Source organism: Hyperolius riggenbachi, chromosome 1, assembly GCF_040937935.1.
Source record: "Hyperolius riggenbachi isolate aHypRig1 chromosome 1, aHypRig1.pri, whole genome shotgun sequence".
Classification (NCBI taxonomy): Eukaryota; Metazoa; Chordata; class Amphibia; order Anura; family Hyperoliidae; genus Hyperolius; species Hyperolius riggenbachi.
Window position 1 is genome coordinate 519,364,236 of NC_090646.1, and position 17,864 is coordinate 519,382,099.

At 40.5% G+C, this 17,864-nt stretch overlaps 1 protein-coding gene across 5 annotated transcripts in view; it reads left to right on the forward strand.

The window, feature by feature from the left end:
• The window catches only part of IFT81 (intraflagellar transport 81), a 191,389-nt gene that overhangs the window by 69,686 nt on the left and 103,839 nt on the right, over positions 1–17,864 (forward strand). For all 5 annotated transcript variants that reach the window (XM_068245244.1, XM_068245251.1, XM_068245265.1 and 2 more), the window contains exons 6-11: positions 627–692; positions 1,010–1,120; positions 6,541–6,625; positions 10,026–10,189; positions 10,561–10,653; positions 12,913–13,059. In XM_068245244.1, coding sequence (XP_068101345.1) covers positions 627–692; positions 1,010–1,120; positions 6,541–6,625; positions 10,026–10,189; positions 10,561–10,653; positions 12,913–13,059 — 666 coding nt within the window. The remainder of the gene's footprint in view (positions 1–626; positions 693–1,009; positions 1,121–6,540; positions 6,626–10,025; positions 10,190–10,560; positions 10,654–12,912; positions 13,060–17,864) is intronic.

Below are 17,864 nucleotides of genomic sequence, written 5' to 3' on the forward strand. Positions count from 1 at the left end.
TGTACTTATTCATATACCTCTGAAGAAGCAGCTTCTAGCTGTGAAACATGATGCCAGGCAATCTTTGAATTCGTCATTTGGAGCTACATGCTACTTTTCATGTTGTATGAAACCAGAAGTTTGTGAAGCAATTTGTTACAATAAATGTGATGCATTTTGAAAATAAATATGACGTTACGTCTGCTCCATTTACACCCCAATTTTTTATTCTTGGATTGCAGTATGGTTTGTATGAGGGGGAGGAGCTAACTGTACAGTTTTGGCTTTGTATGTAAAATATCAATAAAGCAGCTAAACAATGCGCTTTTTAAACAGAATATAGCAAGGGCCTGCTCAATATTCCAGTCAATTCAGGCTTCCTTTAAGATGTACTTACATAATGTTTAAAAATATATTAACGCTTACATTTCTGTGTATTATAATTTCCAAAGATGTGCAGATGTTTATTATTATTATTATTTACAATGTTTATTGGTCACTTTTCTAAATCTGTAGATCATAAGTATCGCGCTACATTTAGTCACTGAAATGCTAAAATTTAAATTGGTCTAAATATTCTTCTGACTTTAACTCCAGAAAAAAATGTTCAGACCATTGTCACTTATTACTGGTAATCCGATCTTTAGGACATCGCTGCTATGGAAGAGGAAAAGGATCAGCTGATGAAGAGAGTAGAGCGTCTTAAAAAACGGGTAAGGAGAAACTTAATACTGTAACATTTCAATGTCAAGCCTGTTGGCTGAGGGAATGCAAACAAGGATTAGGACTAGCATGTTGCACTCGTAATAAGGGAGCTGAAAATGCAAGTGATGGAAAGGGAATCTCCTTAGGCCGAAGGCCAAGGCTTTTAAACTTCTTGAATCCAATACCTAGCTGTCATCTGCTGGGAGAAATGGCTTGAAGAGGAAATGCTTACAGAGACCTGGGTTACTCATAATGCTGTCTACTAATTTTCTTTAGGATGTGACAGAAACTTAAGTAACCAGGACTGCTCAATCACTCATTGCAGGTGGAGACAGTTCAGACTCATCAGCGGATGCTTGAGATAGCAAGTCAACTGCGAGTAGAAAAAGAGAGGGAAGAGTCTCTGGCCCAGCAGAAACAAGAGCAGAGAAATCAGGTATGCTTTCACTATTTTGTTATAACATCTGTGAACATGGAAGAGCTGTTTAGCATAAAATAATAATGCAGTTTGACCTCTGTAAAACTGCCTATTTCTCCTTCTCATTAGTTGGAAATATACAATAAAATTTGCAGAGCCAGCAAACGCCATCATGCCCTGAGTATAATAGAAGTTGCTTCTCTTATTGTGTGCAGCTATTGAGTTCTGCCAATTCTTTCACTGGTAAATGTATTCATTCAATTGCAGTTATATCAACTCTGCATAATAACTAAGCTAATGAAGTCATTTGTTATATATGACTGTCATATTAGAAGCATGAAGGACATTTTGCTCTGTTTTGCAAGTTAGATTATTTCATAGTCTTGAAGGCTTTAAGCAGGGGACACACTTGACTATTTTTGTGCATGTTTTCTGCAAAGAAAATTTGATTTAAACTAAGAACTGATGTTAATCATTGGGCTAGTTCACACTTTTTTTTGTGTGTGTGCGAGGAAAAAAAACTGACATACTTCAAGATAATTCTGCACTCTTTGTCAATTTTCTCTATCAATTACATGAGCTGCTGTAAAAAAGTGTGCATTTTTCTGCATGCAAACACACATGGGCCTCGATTTCATAAAGCATTACCACATGCGGTAACAGCTAACGTTACAGAGCACTTAGGTAAGTGTCTTCATAAAAGCAGTTACCGAATGAAAAGCTACAATTACCGAGCAGTGAGGTAAATTACCAATTTGAGTGGAAAATATGTCAGTAAATGTCAACTCATAAAATTTAGAACATCCGATAACAAGCCGAAAAATTACCGGCTGCCCTGGGCTGGCGATATGAGAGTAATAGCAGAGCGGTAACTATGTGAAAGCCACAAGTAGAGGGGAATAAGCTTTGACTGACAGGAGCAGAGCCAATAGAAACAGCTCCTATCTGCTTCAGGTCCTGCTGATCCAATGCTGATGGGAAGCGCAGGCTTCTCGGTGGAACAAAAGTTTCTACCACCCACGTAGTCAGCAGAGAGAAAGGTACAAATACAATTTCCCAGCAGTGTTTAACCTCTTCTGTTCCTGATAGATGCTTTCCCTATACTAGCTGCTTATCTTCAAAGCAGGGCATGTGTGACATCTCCTAAAAGTTAATTCAAGCTGTGGCAATTAAATAAAATGTTAAGAGAGACTAATAGACATATTCAGATCCGAGCAGAGGCAGTATAACAAACCGTATAGTAAAGCATGCACATCTAAAGGGATGTCGAGATGCATTGTAATGCCCTCACTGCACCGGAGATTTGTCTATTGAAGCGGTAAATTACCGAACTTCAATTACACCTCTGATCATTTTAATGAATCCGCATACCAAAGTCTAAAATACAGAATGCGGTGATTTAACGAGCATTTTACATTCACTGCACACAGCTCTATGAATCAAGGCCATGGTGTGCAGAAAATGCATGCAGGAAAACATGCACAGAAGACAATTGTGTCCCCTGCCTTAAACTTAGAGAAGGAGAACTCTGCGTACACAGATGAGGCTAGTTGCACACCTAATATTAGCGGTGTAATACAGTGCAAGCACCGCCTCCCACCGCAGAAATCAGCCTTCATATGACCCTGTGTGACAGGGTCCTGTGCATAGCGCCACTCCACAGCTAGTGACGTATTCCCTGCCAGGCAGGAAGTATGCCACTGGGATTCCCGTACTTCTGCTTATGGGCGCAACATCACACCTCGCTCCTGTCGTGCACAATGCCTGCGTCGCCCATTGATTTGCATTACTGCATAATCCATGCGGTAGCCCTGGATCATACAGTAATGCCATGCAGCCTTTGTGTGGTATTGTAATCAAGAAAGGTCTGTACGGCGCTCACTCCCTTCACAATGTCTCAAAATACATCTTCTATAGGTAGTCTTTCAATCAAAATGTCTCTAGTTTCTGGTACAAATAAACACTCTCACCAATGTTGAAATGCTGACTTATCACAGATCAGCTGCATGCACATAAGGGATGGACCAGTTCTTGTATTCCTCTTCCTGATGTTCACCTCTTAAATTCCACTTGTACCTCAAAAGACATATAACTTGACATAGCGTGAACCTGTCTATAAGTATACTTTTATGCCACACATGTGAACGTTAGTGCACCCTATCGTGCTCCCCTCAGTGCTCGTATTGCACCTTCCCAGACAAATGAGCAAAATTCCTGCTCACCAGATATGTTGGCTGACCGATCAGACCAGCATCAATCGCATGAATAGTATCACTCAAATTCTTCCTCCACAACAGGTCTCCAATAGTAGCTTGCTTCGGTAGTTCCTCAGAAACAAATTCATAAACACATATAGTGTGAGCCTGTCACAAACAGTTTTCCAGTATTCATGCAAACGTATTTCCCTCTGTGGGCACTCTGCACCCTGTGATCTCGTGCTGTCCTACCACCAAATCATGCAATAAACACTAGCCGCTCACCAGATGGTTTGCTGACCACACAGGGACCAGCACTCAGCGCTTTTGGTTTACCAGACTTTGAAGAGACTTGCCAGCGGTAGGTATGCGCATGTTTTATATGTGAGTGTAATCTTAATCTTTTATTAAAAGCATGAAACAGTATTATGCTATGGGAGCTGTGTATTAGTCCCATAGGTGATCATTAACGCTGCTGGCAAGTCTCTTCAAAGTCTGGTAAACCAAAAGCGCTGAGTGCTGGTCCCTGTGTGGTCAGCAAACCATCTGGTGAGCGGCTAGTGTTTATTGCATGATTTGGTGGTAGGACAGCACGAGATCACAGGGTGCAGAGTGCCCACAGAGGGAAATACGTTTGCATGAATACTGGAAAACTGTTTGTGACAGGTTCACACTATATGTGTTTATGAATTTGTTTCTGAGGAACTACCGAAGCAAGCTACTATTGGAGACCTGTTGTGGAGGAAGAATTTGAGTGATACTATTCATGCGATTGATGCTGGTCTGATCGGTCAGCCAACATATCTGGTGAGCAGGAATTTTGCTCATTTGTCTGGGAAGGTGCAATACGAGCACTGAGGGGAGCACGATAGGGTGCACTAACGTTCACATGTGTGGCATAAAAGTATACTTATAGACAGGTTCACGCTATGTCAAGTTATATGTCTTTTGAGGTACAAGTGGAATTTAAGAGGTGAACATCAGGAAGAGGAATACAAGAACTGGTCCATCCCTTATGTGCATGCAGCTGATCTGTGATAAGTCAGCATTTCAACATTGGTGAGAGTGTTTATTTGTACCAGAAACTAGAGACATTTTTGATTGAAAGACTACCTACAGAAGATGTATTTTGAGACATTGTGAAGGGAGTGAGCGCCGTACAGACCTTTCTTGATTACAGTAATATAGGGGAACAGCTACCCCCATTCAGTACAGCGATCCATCCAATAGGACTGGCATTTGGTTGGAGTATAACCCAGAGACTGAACTTTTAAGGAGCGCCAACACCACTTTTTTAAAAACACACTTTGTGTGGTATTGCTGGAATTGGGATACTTCGGGCGCACCGAGTCGCATGGTGTCAAGTGTGCAAGTCTTCATAGACTTGCATGGCCTTTGCGGTGTGAAGCGGCAGGAAAGAGTAACGTGTGCGTGACGCAGTGTGCAAGGGTAGCACTGTATGATGAAGACAAGAAAAACCCTCAAAATACCATTTCTACAGGTGGCCACTAACAGTACAATTCATTGAACGACTGTTTACAAACAATTATTCGTATAAACAATCAGAATTGATTGTTTGGGGCCACTAACTGACCAAAATCTCCTAACCAATCCAATCACATTGTATCGTTAGTGGTCACCTTTAGAGCTACAAAAGTACAAGTGCAGGAGTAGGCAGAAGACAAAAGCTGGGGGTTGAGGAAATGGGATATATCCCCAGTAATACAGTGTGGGGTCCTCAATTTCCCTAAGGGGTATACATAAGGGATATAGTCAGTGGGCACAAATTGGAGGTTTGTAACTATTATAAGTATTATTATTTAGTATTTATATAGTGCCAACATCTTCCGCAGAATATAGTCATGTCACTAACTGTCCCTCAGAGGAGCTCACAATCTAATCCCTACCATAGTCATGTGTCTATCATAGTCTAGGGACAAATTGTGTTTACATTTGTTGTTTTTTTTTAGGGGAGAAACAGTTAACTTATCTATGTGTTTTTGTATGTGGGAGGAAACTGTAGTGCCTGGAGGAAACCCGCACACTCACGGGGAGAACATACAAACTTCATGCAGATAGTGGCCTGGCTGGGATTCACATCCTGGCTGGTCCTGACTATTCCTTATTTATACCCCTTAGGGGGATTGAAACTACTGTTAAATGTGCAATGCATTTTGTGTTTATGTTGGGGACTGTAGTTACAGATCCCGAGACAGGTCATCTTGGTCCTGGCTCCGAGCCGCGTAGCACCTGCTTTGGGCGCTGCCATAATTTTATTATGGCTATAGCGGCGCTGGTGGGAAAATACTGTAATTTAGGGGGCTGGCAATGGCCGGACCCTGATTACGCCACCTGGGGTGCTAGGTAGTCAGTAGGGGAATATATTTGTTATATTCCCCTCCAGATTGCACAAAGGACGGTGAACTGTAATGAACGTGCACTCTCCATCGGTAAAAGTAAGAGAGCTGCTTCCATCCATTTTGAATGGAAGCAGTTCTGTAGAAAAAAAAAACTCAGCAAAAACGATGAGGGAATCGTTCATGTGAATCGGCGCTAACCGTGAAAAGATCTGAGAGGGAATCTGAGATTGTCTGACATTAAAAAACAAAAAAATGTATAAAAAGATATCCAAAGTGTTGAGAATGCCAATTAGCAGTCTTCTGACTCTCATAAAAAGTTGAAATTGAGGGGCTCTGTTGACACCAAGCCACGGCCAGGTAGCCAGAACTGCCGGAAGAATTGTTCAGGATGCAAAGAACAAGCCACTGATAACTTGACATCCTGCAGCCCCCCCCCTCCTCCCCCAGGTGACCCCCTCCTCAGCTTGACTATGCTCCCCTGCAATGTCTTGGACAGAGTATCTCTCCTGTAGTGCCTTTACCTAAGCCTCTCCTCCATGATCGACTCATGTTATTATGTAATAATGTGCCGCGTCTAGCAGTGGATGGAGTCATGGAGCCATGGACTGACAAAGGAGCATACCTGCCAGGATAGTTGAGATATTACATGGCTGGAGATATTGCAGAGGCCCCTGGGGAGCACAGTTAGGTTGGGGGGTGATTTGATGGGGTCTGACATGGATAGTATTTTTAATTTTTTTTATTAAAGTTGTGCTAAATGACTTGTTAAGGTAAGATACTACTTAATGGAGTCCTGTAACTGAATGGTGATTTGGTTTATTTGCCTTTCTTTGTGTCGAATCAAAGCAGCTGAATTAACAGTTATCTTTATTTTGCTGCATAGCTGTTTAGTGCAGAGCAGAGACTGCAAAGAGCGCAACAACATTTGAAAAATTTGCGACATGCTGCTGCGGATGCAAAACCTGAAGGTAAATCTGAATTTGCAATTAACCTGTGACTTTTATTTAAATCGATATCCAATACTTATCTCAGGAGAGCAAGCATCTGGATTCCATTGAGGCTTTCTACATCCCTCTCCATTCCAGCACTGAAAGCACATTCAATCTCCCCCCCCCCCCCCCCTCGCATCTGTGCCAGCAGCTTTCCCCTCGGTAGAGCGGACCAGACCTCGGATATTTTGTTTGGAACCGCTATTGCACCTCCTGCACAGACTGGAAATAAGCGGCCAAAAAGCGAATCTTTAGGGGTCACAGTGCTGGATCCCCTCTGCTGAGGAGGACAGGGGAAGCCTCTTTAGGCTAGAGGCTTCCCTCTCCTGAAGTAAGTATCCCTTAGGGGCATTTTACTTTTTTTTCATCTCAGGTATACTTTAAAGACAATAAAAGCTAACATTGATTAAGGATGGTGCCATGTCCGAATCATGTCAGCATGTGGTGTTTTTGGATTGATACGTATCTGATAAAATAAAGGAATTTTTTCAACCGACAGTGCGGATTTCACCTTCACTATATACAGTATACAAAGCCATGGTAATATCCTGAAACTTTATTTTTTTTAAACATGTTTAATTTGTTTTTCAAAAAGGAAGTGATACAACATGCCCTCTGCTTATAGACATCAGGTTCAGTTTCCTCAGTATTTTCTGCAACACAAGGATATAAAACCTATGTAACCAAAGATACCGTAATATGTCCAGTTGTTATTATCCAGAAAAAGCCTAAAGTCAAACAATCTTAACAGGACCTCCCCTCTGTGAACGCGGTATAGATTATGAATTTTATACTTCCTCAATGGAATACCATCTTCGCTCCCTCAAGGATAGTAGAACAGAAATTTTAAATGAAACCACAGTGCGGGCCTGATTCATACCAAGGCCACATCAGCCGCTGCTGTGCATTTGTCTCTCCAGCCAGTGTTTACTATCGTGATTCGCTGGTAACATTCCGGTGAGTCATGTGAGTGCCGCAGGCTGGAAAGACAAGTGCACAGTTGTGGCTGATGGAGATGGAGGAGAAGAGGAAGCTTCTACACTGGAGTCAAGCGGAGAATGGCTGTGGTGTGAAGGGGAATTGGCTACCTATAATGAAAAGGGGGGGGGGGGGGAGAGTTTGGGGGAGTAGCCTTGCCACCTATAATGAAAGGGGGGAGGGGGAAGGCATTGTCTGGCTACCTATAATGAAAGGTGTGTGTGTGGGGGGGGGGGGGGGGGGGTTAAGGGGTCATGTGGTTACCTATATTGAAGGGGAGAAAGGGGGGTTATCTGGTTACTTATACTGAAAAGGGGTGGTGGAGTTGTCTGGCCAGCTTTAGTGAAGGGGGGGGGGGAGAGTCATCTGGCTACTTATACTGGATTGGGGTCATCAAGCTATCTTTACTGAAGGGGGAGAAGGGTCATCTGGCTACATGTACTGGAGGGGCAGGGAAGTATCTGGCTACCAACACTGAAGGGGATGTGCGTTAGTTGAGATGCTGTGTGTCAGGAGGCGGCTGGAGACAGTTGGCCTTGGGCAGTAAAAGGTACAAATCTGTCCCTCTCTACCTTCCATCTATACATCCACTCAAAACTTAAGTGAGATTCAACTATGGCAATTACCTAAAGTAAAAATGACATAATTGACAGATTATTCATCCACAAATGTCTGGGCACTGACTGCTGATCTTAAAATTAAAAGAACATGTATATTATGCAGTACCGTTAATGTGTAGTGCAAACTTTGGTTAATTTTAGTGAAACGGGCATCCCTTAATTTAGTAAATGTGGCTCTTTTACAAATGCTTAGAGCAGAAAATGTTTGTTTCCAGTGTCTTTATGCATAGCAGGATGCTAGGAACAAATAAAAAAAGCAGGCATTGGCCTTACGTGGTTTTCATAGAGCTACAAACTGGAATTAGATGTACGAGGCTAAATTTACTTTGCAAGTTATGTAACTTCCAATCATTCCCATATTCTTTCTGATTATTGTTTCTAAAATAGGCAGCAGTAGTCCCTCTATTCCAGTCCAATCTGCTTTAAAGCCATGTACATGTAAGCACTTGGTTGGGAAGTTAATGCTTGAAAGCAAATCCCAGGGCATCCAGCCAAAGCCTTTACAGCGCATTTTACGTCTGCACATTTTGTAAACCCATGGTTATGTGCAAATGGAAAACAAACTTCTAGTGTGTCATGGAAAGATTTAAAGAGGAACTTTACTGCATAAAGCTTTATGAATCAAACTGCTTATTTTTATTAATTTCATTCATAAATTATTTAGTCAATGTTTGCCCATTGTAAAACCTTTACCTCACCCTGATTTACATGCTTACATTTATCAGAGTTGCTGACATATTTACTGTTGGCAAGGTGCATCACTGGATTTTTCTTTCTTTTGCTCTATAAATTGAGCAGGAAAATCACATCATCTCCCGGAGTTCTTTGGGGGTGAAAGGTTGCATGATATAACCGGGATGGCAGGGTCACATATCAATATACAGCAATATATAGATATAGGAAGTGTTTCTGATGCTAAGGAGAATTAAGGTAAAATGGGTATCCTGAATACTATATTGTGTTGTTCTGTGTCACGATAGCTCCTCTTTAATTTACACCTGTTACCTAAAAAGAAATAATGGATCAATATTTTTTTAAACATTCTGTAAAAATGACTTCATATATTAGGCATTCCTGGTTTAAATGCAATGAGGTTAGAGAGGGGGCATTCACCATTAGTATGGTGTTCAGACTTAGTGAAACAAAGAGCCAAAGCCTAGAAAAAAATAGAAATAAACATTTACCTCCCACACAACAGTGGCAGGATGGTTGCACAGCCAATTAATAATCAATAGTTCATTTTAGTCATACATATTGTTACATGATCAAACTAAACGTTCATGAACTGTACAACATCAAAAATATTCATGATTACAAAAAAACCTGTATGTCCTCAGTAGTCCTGCAAACCAGGTGCTGCCAATAACAGTACTCTTGACAAGGAAAGCATCCAAGCAACCCCCACAGGTAAATGCTAAAAGTGCACAGTGCGAATAAACATGCATACAAAAGGGTGTATGAATACAAAAACAAAGTATGAACACATAAAAAGTGCAAAGTGTCCAGTGCTGAGGTATATGCCAAATCCATGCAGATTAACTTTCTATCAGATGATGCACAAAATATCACCACCTACAGAAATGCACAATGAACAGTACTATATGTGAGCTAGTACAGCATTCAGATAAATATGCAGTAAAAAAATTACTGATCTATACTTGTCCAGCAGGCCTTATGATCGCTACAATGCCGTTACATGTTGGTTCAAACAAGTTACAAAGTTACAGTATAGTTTTGTATTCATGTGATTTATATTGTCATGCCTTCTGCGTTGTATGCAGGGCTAATGAAAAGACTTGAAGAGGAAATGAAATTCAATTCTTATATGGTTTCCGAAAAGCTTCCAAAAGAATTGGAGAGCAAGAAGCAGACCTTGAGTTTCATTCAAAGAGTTGTCAGTGAACAAGTAATGGACCAGTCTGACCTTGCAGACCTGGAGGCTAAGGTATACTCAAAATCTACTTTACCCAATGGTTGTGTAAAGTTATCCCACTAAAGACTGTAAGAAAAACCTGCAATGCACTGTGATAACACTTATAAAAGGTATACTCACACTTATGGGGGACATTAGAGGAGTAACAGAAGCACTGTAGATAAACTCCATAAGATCTACAAGCACCAGTCAGTCTGGGTATTTTATGCTCTCTCAGTTTAACGTGTAGGTATGTATGCTGTTTATATACCGCAAACAACACAGGAACATTTATATGGGCTTCATGTATGACTTCTTATTGCAGTCTCATAAAAAGCAGAATGCATTTGTGTAATATAAAGGCATGGTCTTTGAACACATCTAATAAGCTTCGTCCTTTCTAGATCCAAGAAGTTAATTCAGAAATCAGTCAGTTGATAGAGAAGAGAATGAGAAATGACCCAACAGATGACAAACTATCTCTTTTTCGACAACAGGTATGTATAGTAAATTCCGATCTCTTGATGGGAAGGAAGGATGTAGCCACTTCATTACGTCAGGTTATGTCACTCATCAAGATTGAGGAGTTTTTTGGTTTAAAAACAAACTGAGAAAAGTCTTGTATCTTGCCCTTGGATTCTGGCTCAATTAACTCTGAGTTTAGGGTTTAGTGCTTAGTTTGCATCTGTTTTGAATACAAGGTGTGTATTTGCCTCTAGGGGGCTCTGCACGCCTCTGTTGGTAGTCATTTCAGATGAGGCCTGATCAGGCGAACACTGGCAATCCAGCGCAGGAAACCTGGGCGCAGCAGGCGCCACCATAGCCCGTAATAGGAATTACGGCTATAGCGGCACATAGTGAGAAACTTCAGCGCCGTCAGAAGACTGAGCTGAAGTTACTTTTAAAACACTGTAATTCGGCCTCCAGCAATAGCTAGAAGTCGAATTACATCATTCCCCACCATCCACGTCGACCTAGAGTTGGAATAGTAATTAACGTCGCCGGGAACGTGTGAAGAAGCAGGATAACCCATACCAGCTGTATCCTGCGCCCAAGTCTCCCAGCAGCGATTCCTCTCGTACACTGATCAGGAGGGCTGCAAATGTTTCCCTGTTCTCTTAAAAAAAAAAATGTGTAAACCATTTTATGGCTAGCTGCCCCCAGGTTCACACTTTGTCTGTTAATTAAAGGTTAGGGTCTCTTCCATAAAGGATACCTCAATGTGGTGGAAGAATCTAGTACGGAAGACTCTGCGTGCAAACTGTTTTGGAAGCCAACATCCTCCATTTTGTTGCATCTGTTTTAAATGCAAGTTGTATAATCTGCCTATAACTAGGCTCTGCACATCCATGCTGCTGGTCAATTAGATGCAACCTGTTTTGGGACCACTGTCACCTCTCCCTGCTGTATAGAAATGTAAGTGTACTTATGGCTAGTCGCACATATTTGTTATTTCAAGTTTGCATTCTGTTTTATTCTGAGTTTAGGGTTTAGTACATAGTTTGCATCTGTTTTGAATACAAGGTGTGTATTTGCCTCTAGTGGGCTTTGCAGGCCTCTGTTGGTAGTCATTTCAGACATGGCCTGATCAGGAGCACTGCCAATGTATCTCTGTACGCAGTGAACTGAGGTATGATTTTTTTTTCATCTTAAGCTACCTACACAGACACACATTACATATTAAACACAGGAAACCTTCTTTAGTGATCATTTTGGGTGAAGGTTTACAAACACTGACTGACTGTACAGATAGGTTTGCTCAACTTCCTGCTAAGCCTATAATGTCCTGTGGACAAGGAGGGGTTGAGGACGTGTAGTTTGCAGTTGGTTTTACAACTCTGCAGACAGATGAAGATGAGGCACCCAGCATCAGCATCAGGGAACCCCTGTACACAGAATAGGCTGTCAGCTGAAACTATTGCAGACAATAATTTTGGGTGATCAAGATCTGCTGTATCTATGTAGACTAGAAACCAGAGCCAATAAAATAACACCAGCATTTTAAAGCAGTGGGAAAATCAGGAGGAAATGAAAATATTAAAAATGCTTGATATGCCTGCAAAAGCTGTGCCAGGCATTCTGAAACATTCTCAAATGAACCTTGTACTTTTGGAATTGCCTGAAAATGCTTCACAGTGCTGACCTTTTTGTGTGTAAACAAGTGCTAGATGTGTGCTTAACCCAGCCTTCCCTACCGGCCACCGAATAATCACAGCAGAGACATGTCTGTCCATGCTAAGCAAGACACACTGTAATACCTCCATCTGGTCTGAAGAACTTTTGGATTTGCACTTCTGAATGTCCACCCTTCTTTTTTCATTTGGAATTGAAGGTTTAAACAGAGACCCTGACAATTGGAAACTCTGAAATGGAACATTCCTTCTGTTGAGATTTAGGCAACGATGTAGTGCAAACACTTTAGTAAATATATGAAGCCAGCTGAATATCTGGCTGCATGCCTTGAAGACTGGGCATATTTTCCCCTTTTATTATTATTATTATTAATATTATTATTATTAGCTTATATAGCGTCATCTTCCTTAAACTCAAACTAGCCTATTCAGTTCTAATTTTCTTTATAACCTTTAATGCAAAATAATATTCATTAAGTATTGATAACATTAGAAAATTGATGTAACCTGAGTTGCTTAGAAGTTAAACGTGTGTGTGTGTGTGTGTGCGTTTCATGTAAGTACATGCATATGTGAGACTTGGTATGTTTATCATGAGTACACAAATACTGGCCTTCTTCACAGGCAGCTATCATTTCACGAAAAAAAGAAACCAAAGCTGAGGAATTACAAGAGGCAAAAGAAGAGATTGCCAACTTAGAGCGGGAGATAGCCCAGAAATCGAGCCAGGCACGAGACACTGATGGTTCTGAAATGTTAAGAGGAGATGAGGTAACAGTTCATTTGTAACCTTTTTTGAATATACTGTATATAATATATATTCGATGTGTGGTTTGAAAGCCAGTCTTTATAGTGATTTCTAAAGCCACTGTTAATGGGGCCATATTTGGCTTAAGATGTACCTATACTCATTCTGCTTATTTAATTTTGTTGACAAGTAAGCAGGACATTTAGCGGGTAAAACTTATCAAAGCACCCAAGCTGAAGTGACATGCTGGTCCCACCCCTTGCCCTCATGGTGGAATTCCCTGAACTCCTTTACACTCCCCTCCCCTACCATGTCATCACTCCCACATCTTCCATTTTTTGCACAAGCTGCAGAAGTTCCCACAACCTGGCAGCCTCAGGGCATACACTTGCACACACTAGGCTGCGCTAGAAGAAGAGGGGGGACCATGCAAGCACCGTGCAAGAATGTAAGTGGGGGAGGCAGTTGGGGGTTACAGGAAGGCTGCTCAGATGCAGTCTTACTGTTCAGTGAAGGTGTTGACGCACCTTCTTTTAAGATTTTTTATTTATAAAGGAGGCGTCAGAAAAAAACCACACATTATGCGTATGTACAGAAGAACGTACCTTGAGGCACCCTTTTAATCACTACAGAGCCCCTCTATTTCTGTGTCAAGACATTTTGATGGTCATATCAAAAATGGGAGCAATGTTGTATACTTCATTACATTTCAAGTTAAATGTTTTAGGGAACTGTATTACTTTCATAATCGGTAAGTAATACCGATAATAAATGCATAAATAAATTAATAAATGCATAAATAATAAATGCATAAATTGGCTCCTGACCGGCTTCCAGAGCTCTGCCGTCATAGCGACGACAGAGCGAGGGGCATGTGGTGATGGGTAACTGGCGAGAGCAGTAGATCCATGAGGTGATTCGTCGGTAAGCCCCGTTTTTATGCTACCAGCAGTTTCTGGTTCTTAAAGAGAATCTGTATTGTTAAAATTGCACAAAAGTAAACATACCAGTGCGTTAGGGGACATCTCCTATTACCCTCTGTCACAATTTCGCCGCTCCTCGCCGCATTAAAAGTGGTTAAAAACAGTTTTTAAAAGTTTGTTTATAAACAAACAAAATGGCCACCAAAACAGGAAGTAGGTTGATGTACAGTATGTCCACACATAGAAAATACATCCATACACAAGCAGGCTGTATACAGCCTTCCTTTTGAATCTCAAGAGATCATTTGTGTGTTTCTTTCCCCCTGTTCTCATGCACTGAAGTTTCAGGCTGCTTGTTTCTTCCTGCAAACGGCTTTGCCCTTGTCTGTAATTCTTCAGTATGTGAAAGCCCAGCCAGCTCAGAGGACGATTTATACAGCTTGTAAAAGATAAGAGAGAAGCTGCTCTAATCCTAAATAACACACAGTCAGTGTGCATAGAGGGGCCTGGAAGGGGGGATTCATAGCAGAACCACAACACTGAAGAACTTGGCAGCCTTCCAGACACAGGCCAACAAGTCTGACAGGGGAAAGATACATTGATTTATTACAGAGACAGTGATAGTATAAAGTGCTGCAGTAAGCCAGAACACATTAGAATAGCTTTTTGAACTTGTAGGATGATAAAAAACAGGATGCAATTTTTGTTATGGAGTCTCTTTAAGGGGCCAGAGACTGCAGGTATGCAAGTGGTTAAAGACAAAACATTGGCTGGGCTCTGACTAAGAACATCCATTTATCAGTGTTGGCACATCAGAAGGTCTATATATGCTATTTAAACTGACTCCATGAAAAACAACATTTACTGGATCTAAAATTATAAACAAGGGTATATAATATTCAAATATTAGTTGCAATAACTGATGTAGCTTAAAAATGAATTATTTTAATACATTCTTCAGATATCCTTAAAGGTTTTCTTAGTATTATTTTTTTCTTAATCAGTATAATAAAAAAAAGGAATGAAAAGTGTCTATATACTGTACTATTTTCACCCTTTTTTCTTTTTTAAATCTTTCAATTACAGTATATATATTTTTTTGATTGTATTATTTGGAAAAATCAGACCAGTTTACCATACACTATTTATTTTTAATAATTTATCAGACGTTTGCACCATGGCTGATAGGTATGAAAATTCAAGAAAATCTAATAATTTTCTTTGATTAAAAAAAAAATTACATTAGGTTTTTCTATGCAATTGAGATAACTCCCGGTACCTAGGTAATTTGTGCTCAATAACTGGAGTGAGTACTGATAACATTTTACTGCAAGTGTATGCATTGAGCACCAATATTTTTATTGAATTTGTTGAAAATATAACCTGACATGAAGGAATTTTGAATCCAGCGTTCAAATATATAAGGTTGTTTGAGCAGGGCAGATGGGCTTGTAACAACTTCCAGCTTTTATAGCCATCAACTTCGCATTGCAAGTAAACATTGTTACTCACAGGGAATGCTTTCAAAATGTATTTTTATATACCCAAGAGTCAGGGGCGTAGCAATAGGGGTTGCAGAGGTTGCGACCGCATCGGGGGCCTTGGGCCAGAGTATTAGCTCTCGATTGGTCTTGTGCTCATAATGATCACTTCTATAGATATTCTGAATAGTGGTAATCATTAACAAGCTATTCCCCATCCTCTTCTTGCTCCTCTGACACTGTAGTTGCCATTGGCAGGTTTTGGTGCGCCGTATCAATCGTTATGTATAGAGTGCTTGGTGGGCCCCATTGTAAAACTTGCATCGGGGCCCACAGCTCCTTAGCTACGCCACTGCCAATAGTAGATACTTCAATTTTAGTGTAGGGAGTTTAATCCCATTTTAAATGATATCATAATCCTAAGAATGGCCTTACTTTTGTCACACACAGATATATTATTGCATCATTTTTTGTCTATAAATATACAAACAAATATAAGAATTTCCTAAGAAAATCCTAGTACTTTTAGGACTTGTTTAAACATGAAATGATGTTTTAGGTCACATTCTTATAAATACAGTAAAATGTGCATAAGCTTTCAAGCACCAGAAAAGTTTGAAGCCTTTTGAATAGGATCACGTTGGTCAGAAAGACATGTTTTCAAAAATCAATAAAAATTGATTTGTTAAAAAAGAAAGACTTATCCAGGCGTTAACAGAATTATATACTGATATGATATATGTGATTCATGTACAGAGCATGTGTGCATCTGTTAATATGGAAGCTCCAGTTCATCATCTGCCATTTAGATACGTGTTGAGGATGTGCATCCTTCTATTAAGAATATATATTTGATGATGACAGGAAAAGAGAAGGATGGACACATGTGACATAAAACACCAGCATTGTAGTTGCATTCTAGGCGTTGCACTTCTCATTCCATCATGTGGCTATTCGTAGACTGGAGATACTTTAAATTGTTTCCAGGAATAAATTATCCACCGTGGTCAGTTGAAACAAAGTCTCCAAGAATAAAGGATTTGTCTCCGGGTAAATGTACTGGCATGTCAAAAGTAAAAAGGTTACAAATGTCCTTAGGTTTCAAAACCTCCAGTAATTGCAGGTGAAACAATGCCGTATTGAATATATGATTCCTCTTTATGATTTCTCTTGCTGACATCTCTATGTGATCTTTAATAAAGAGAATCCGCTACAAAGATACTGCAGGGCAAAGATTGCATAGGGATGAAAAGATAAGAATAATTCAGTATGTCATTTCACTGTCTATATTATGTGCTGCACATCGAGGTTAAAGCACTCAATAAATATTACACTGAGATTTCCAGTTTGTAAATGTTAAAAATAAAATCCAGTGTCTGATGTCATGCTGTCCCCTTGCAGGGATTCAATGAAAAAATAAATGCCCATACATGATTAACTGCAGAGAAAGGTCACTTTAGACCCTTATTGACTGGTGTATGGGCAATCACAATCATGGGGCCCTGGAGCAGAGTGGCCCCAGGCGGTACTTTATGTATTCACCATTAACTTTCTTGAGTTCCTCCAACCTCAAACTTTGTCTCAGTGCCCATGGCCTATGTGCAGTGTGAGAATGTAAATTGCCAAATTAGCTCATATCCATAGGGTAGGGGCAGGTGGCATTGAACACACTGAAATCAGCGCATGGAGATTTCGGCACAGCCGGTGCCACCATAGGCTGTAATAGGAATTATGGCTATAGCAGGCACAGGGAGTAACTTCGGTGCCGTCAAACAATTGCTGGAAGCCGAATTATTTCATTCCCCACTATCCATGGCGGCCTGGAGGGGGAATAGTATTTAATACGGCCGGGACTTGTGCGCTAGCAGGATCAGCCATATACCGGCTGAATCCTGCGCCCAAGTCTCCTGCGCTGCTCTCTCTCGTACGCCAGGTGGCATTGCTTAACCACTTGAGGACCTAGGGCTTTCTACCCCTTAAGGACCGGCCACTTTTTTTCCATTCAGACCACTGCAGCTTTCACGGTTTATTGCTCGCTCATACAACCTACCACCTAAATGAATTTTGGCTCCTTTTCTTGTCACTAATAAAGCTTTCTTTTGGTGCTATTTGATTGCTCCTGCGACTTTTACTTTTTATTATATTCAGCAAAAAAGACATGAATTTTGGCAAAAAAATGATTTTTTTTAACTTTCTGTGCTGACAGTTTTCAAATAAAGTAAAATTTCTGTATACATGCAGCGCGAAAAATGTGGACAAACATGTTTTTGATAAAAAAAACCCATTCAGCGTATATTTATTGGTTTGGGTAAAAGTTATAGCGTTTACAAACTATGGTGCAAAAAGTGAATTTTCACATTTTCAAGCATCTCTGACTTTTCTGACCCCCTGTCATGTTTCATGAGGGGCTAGAATTCCAGGATA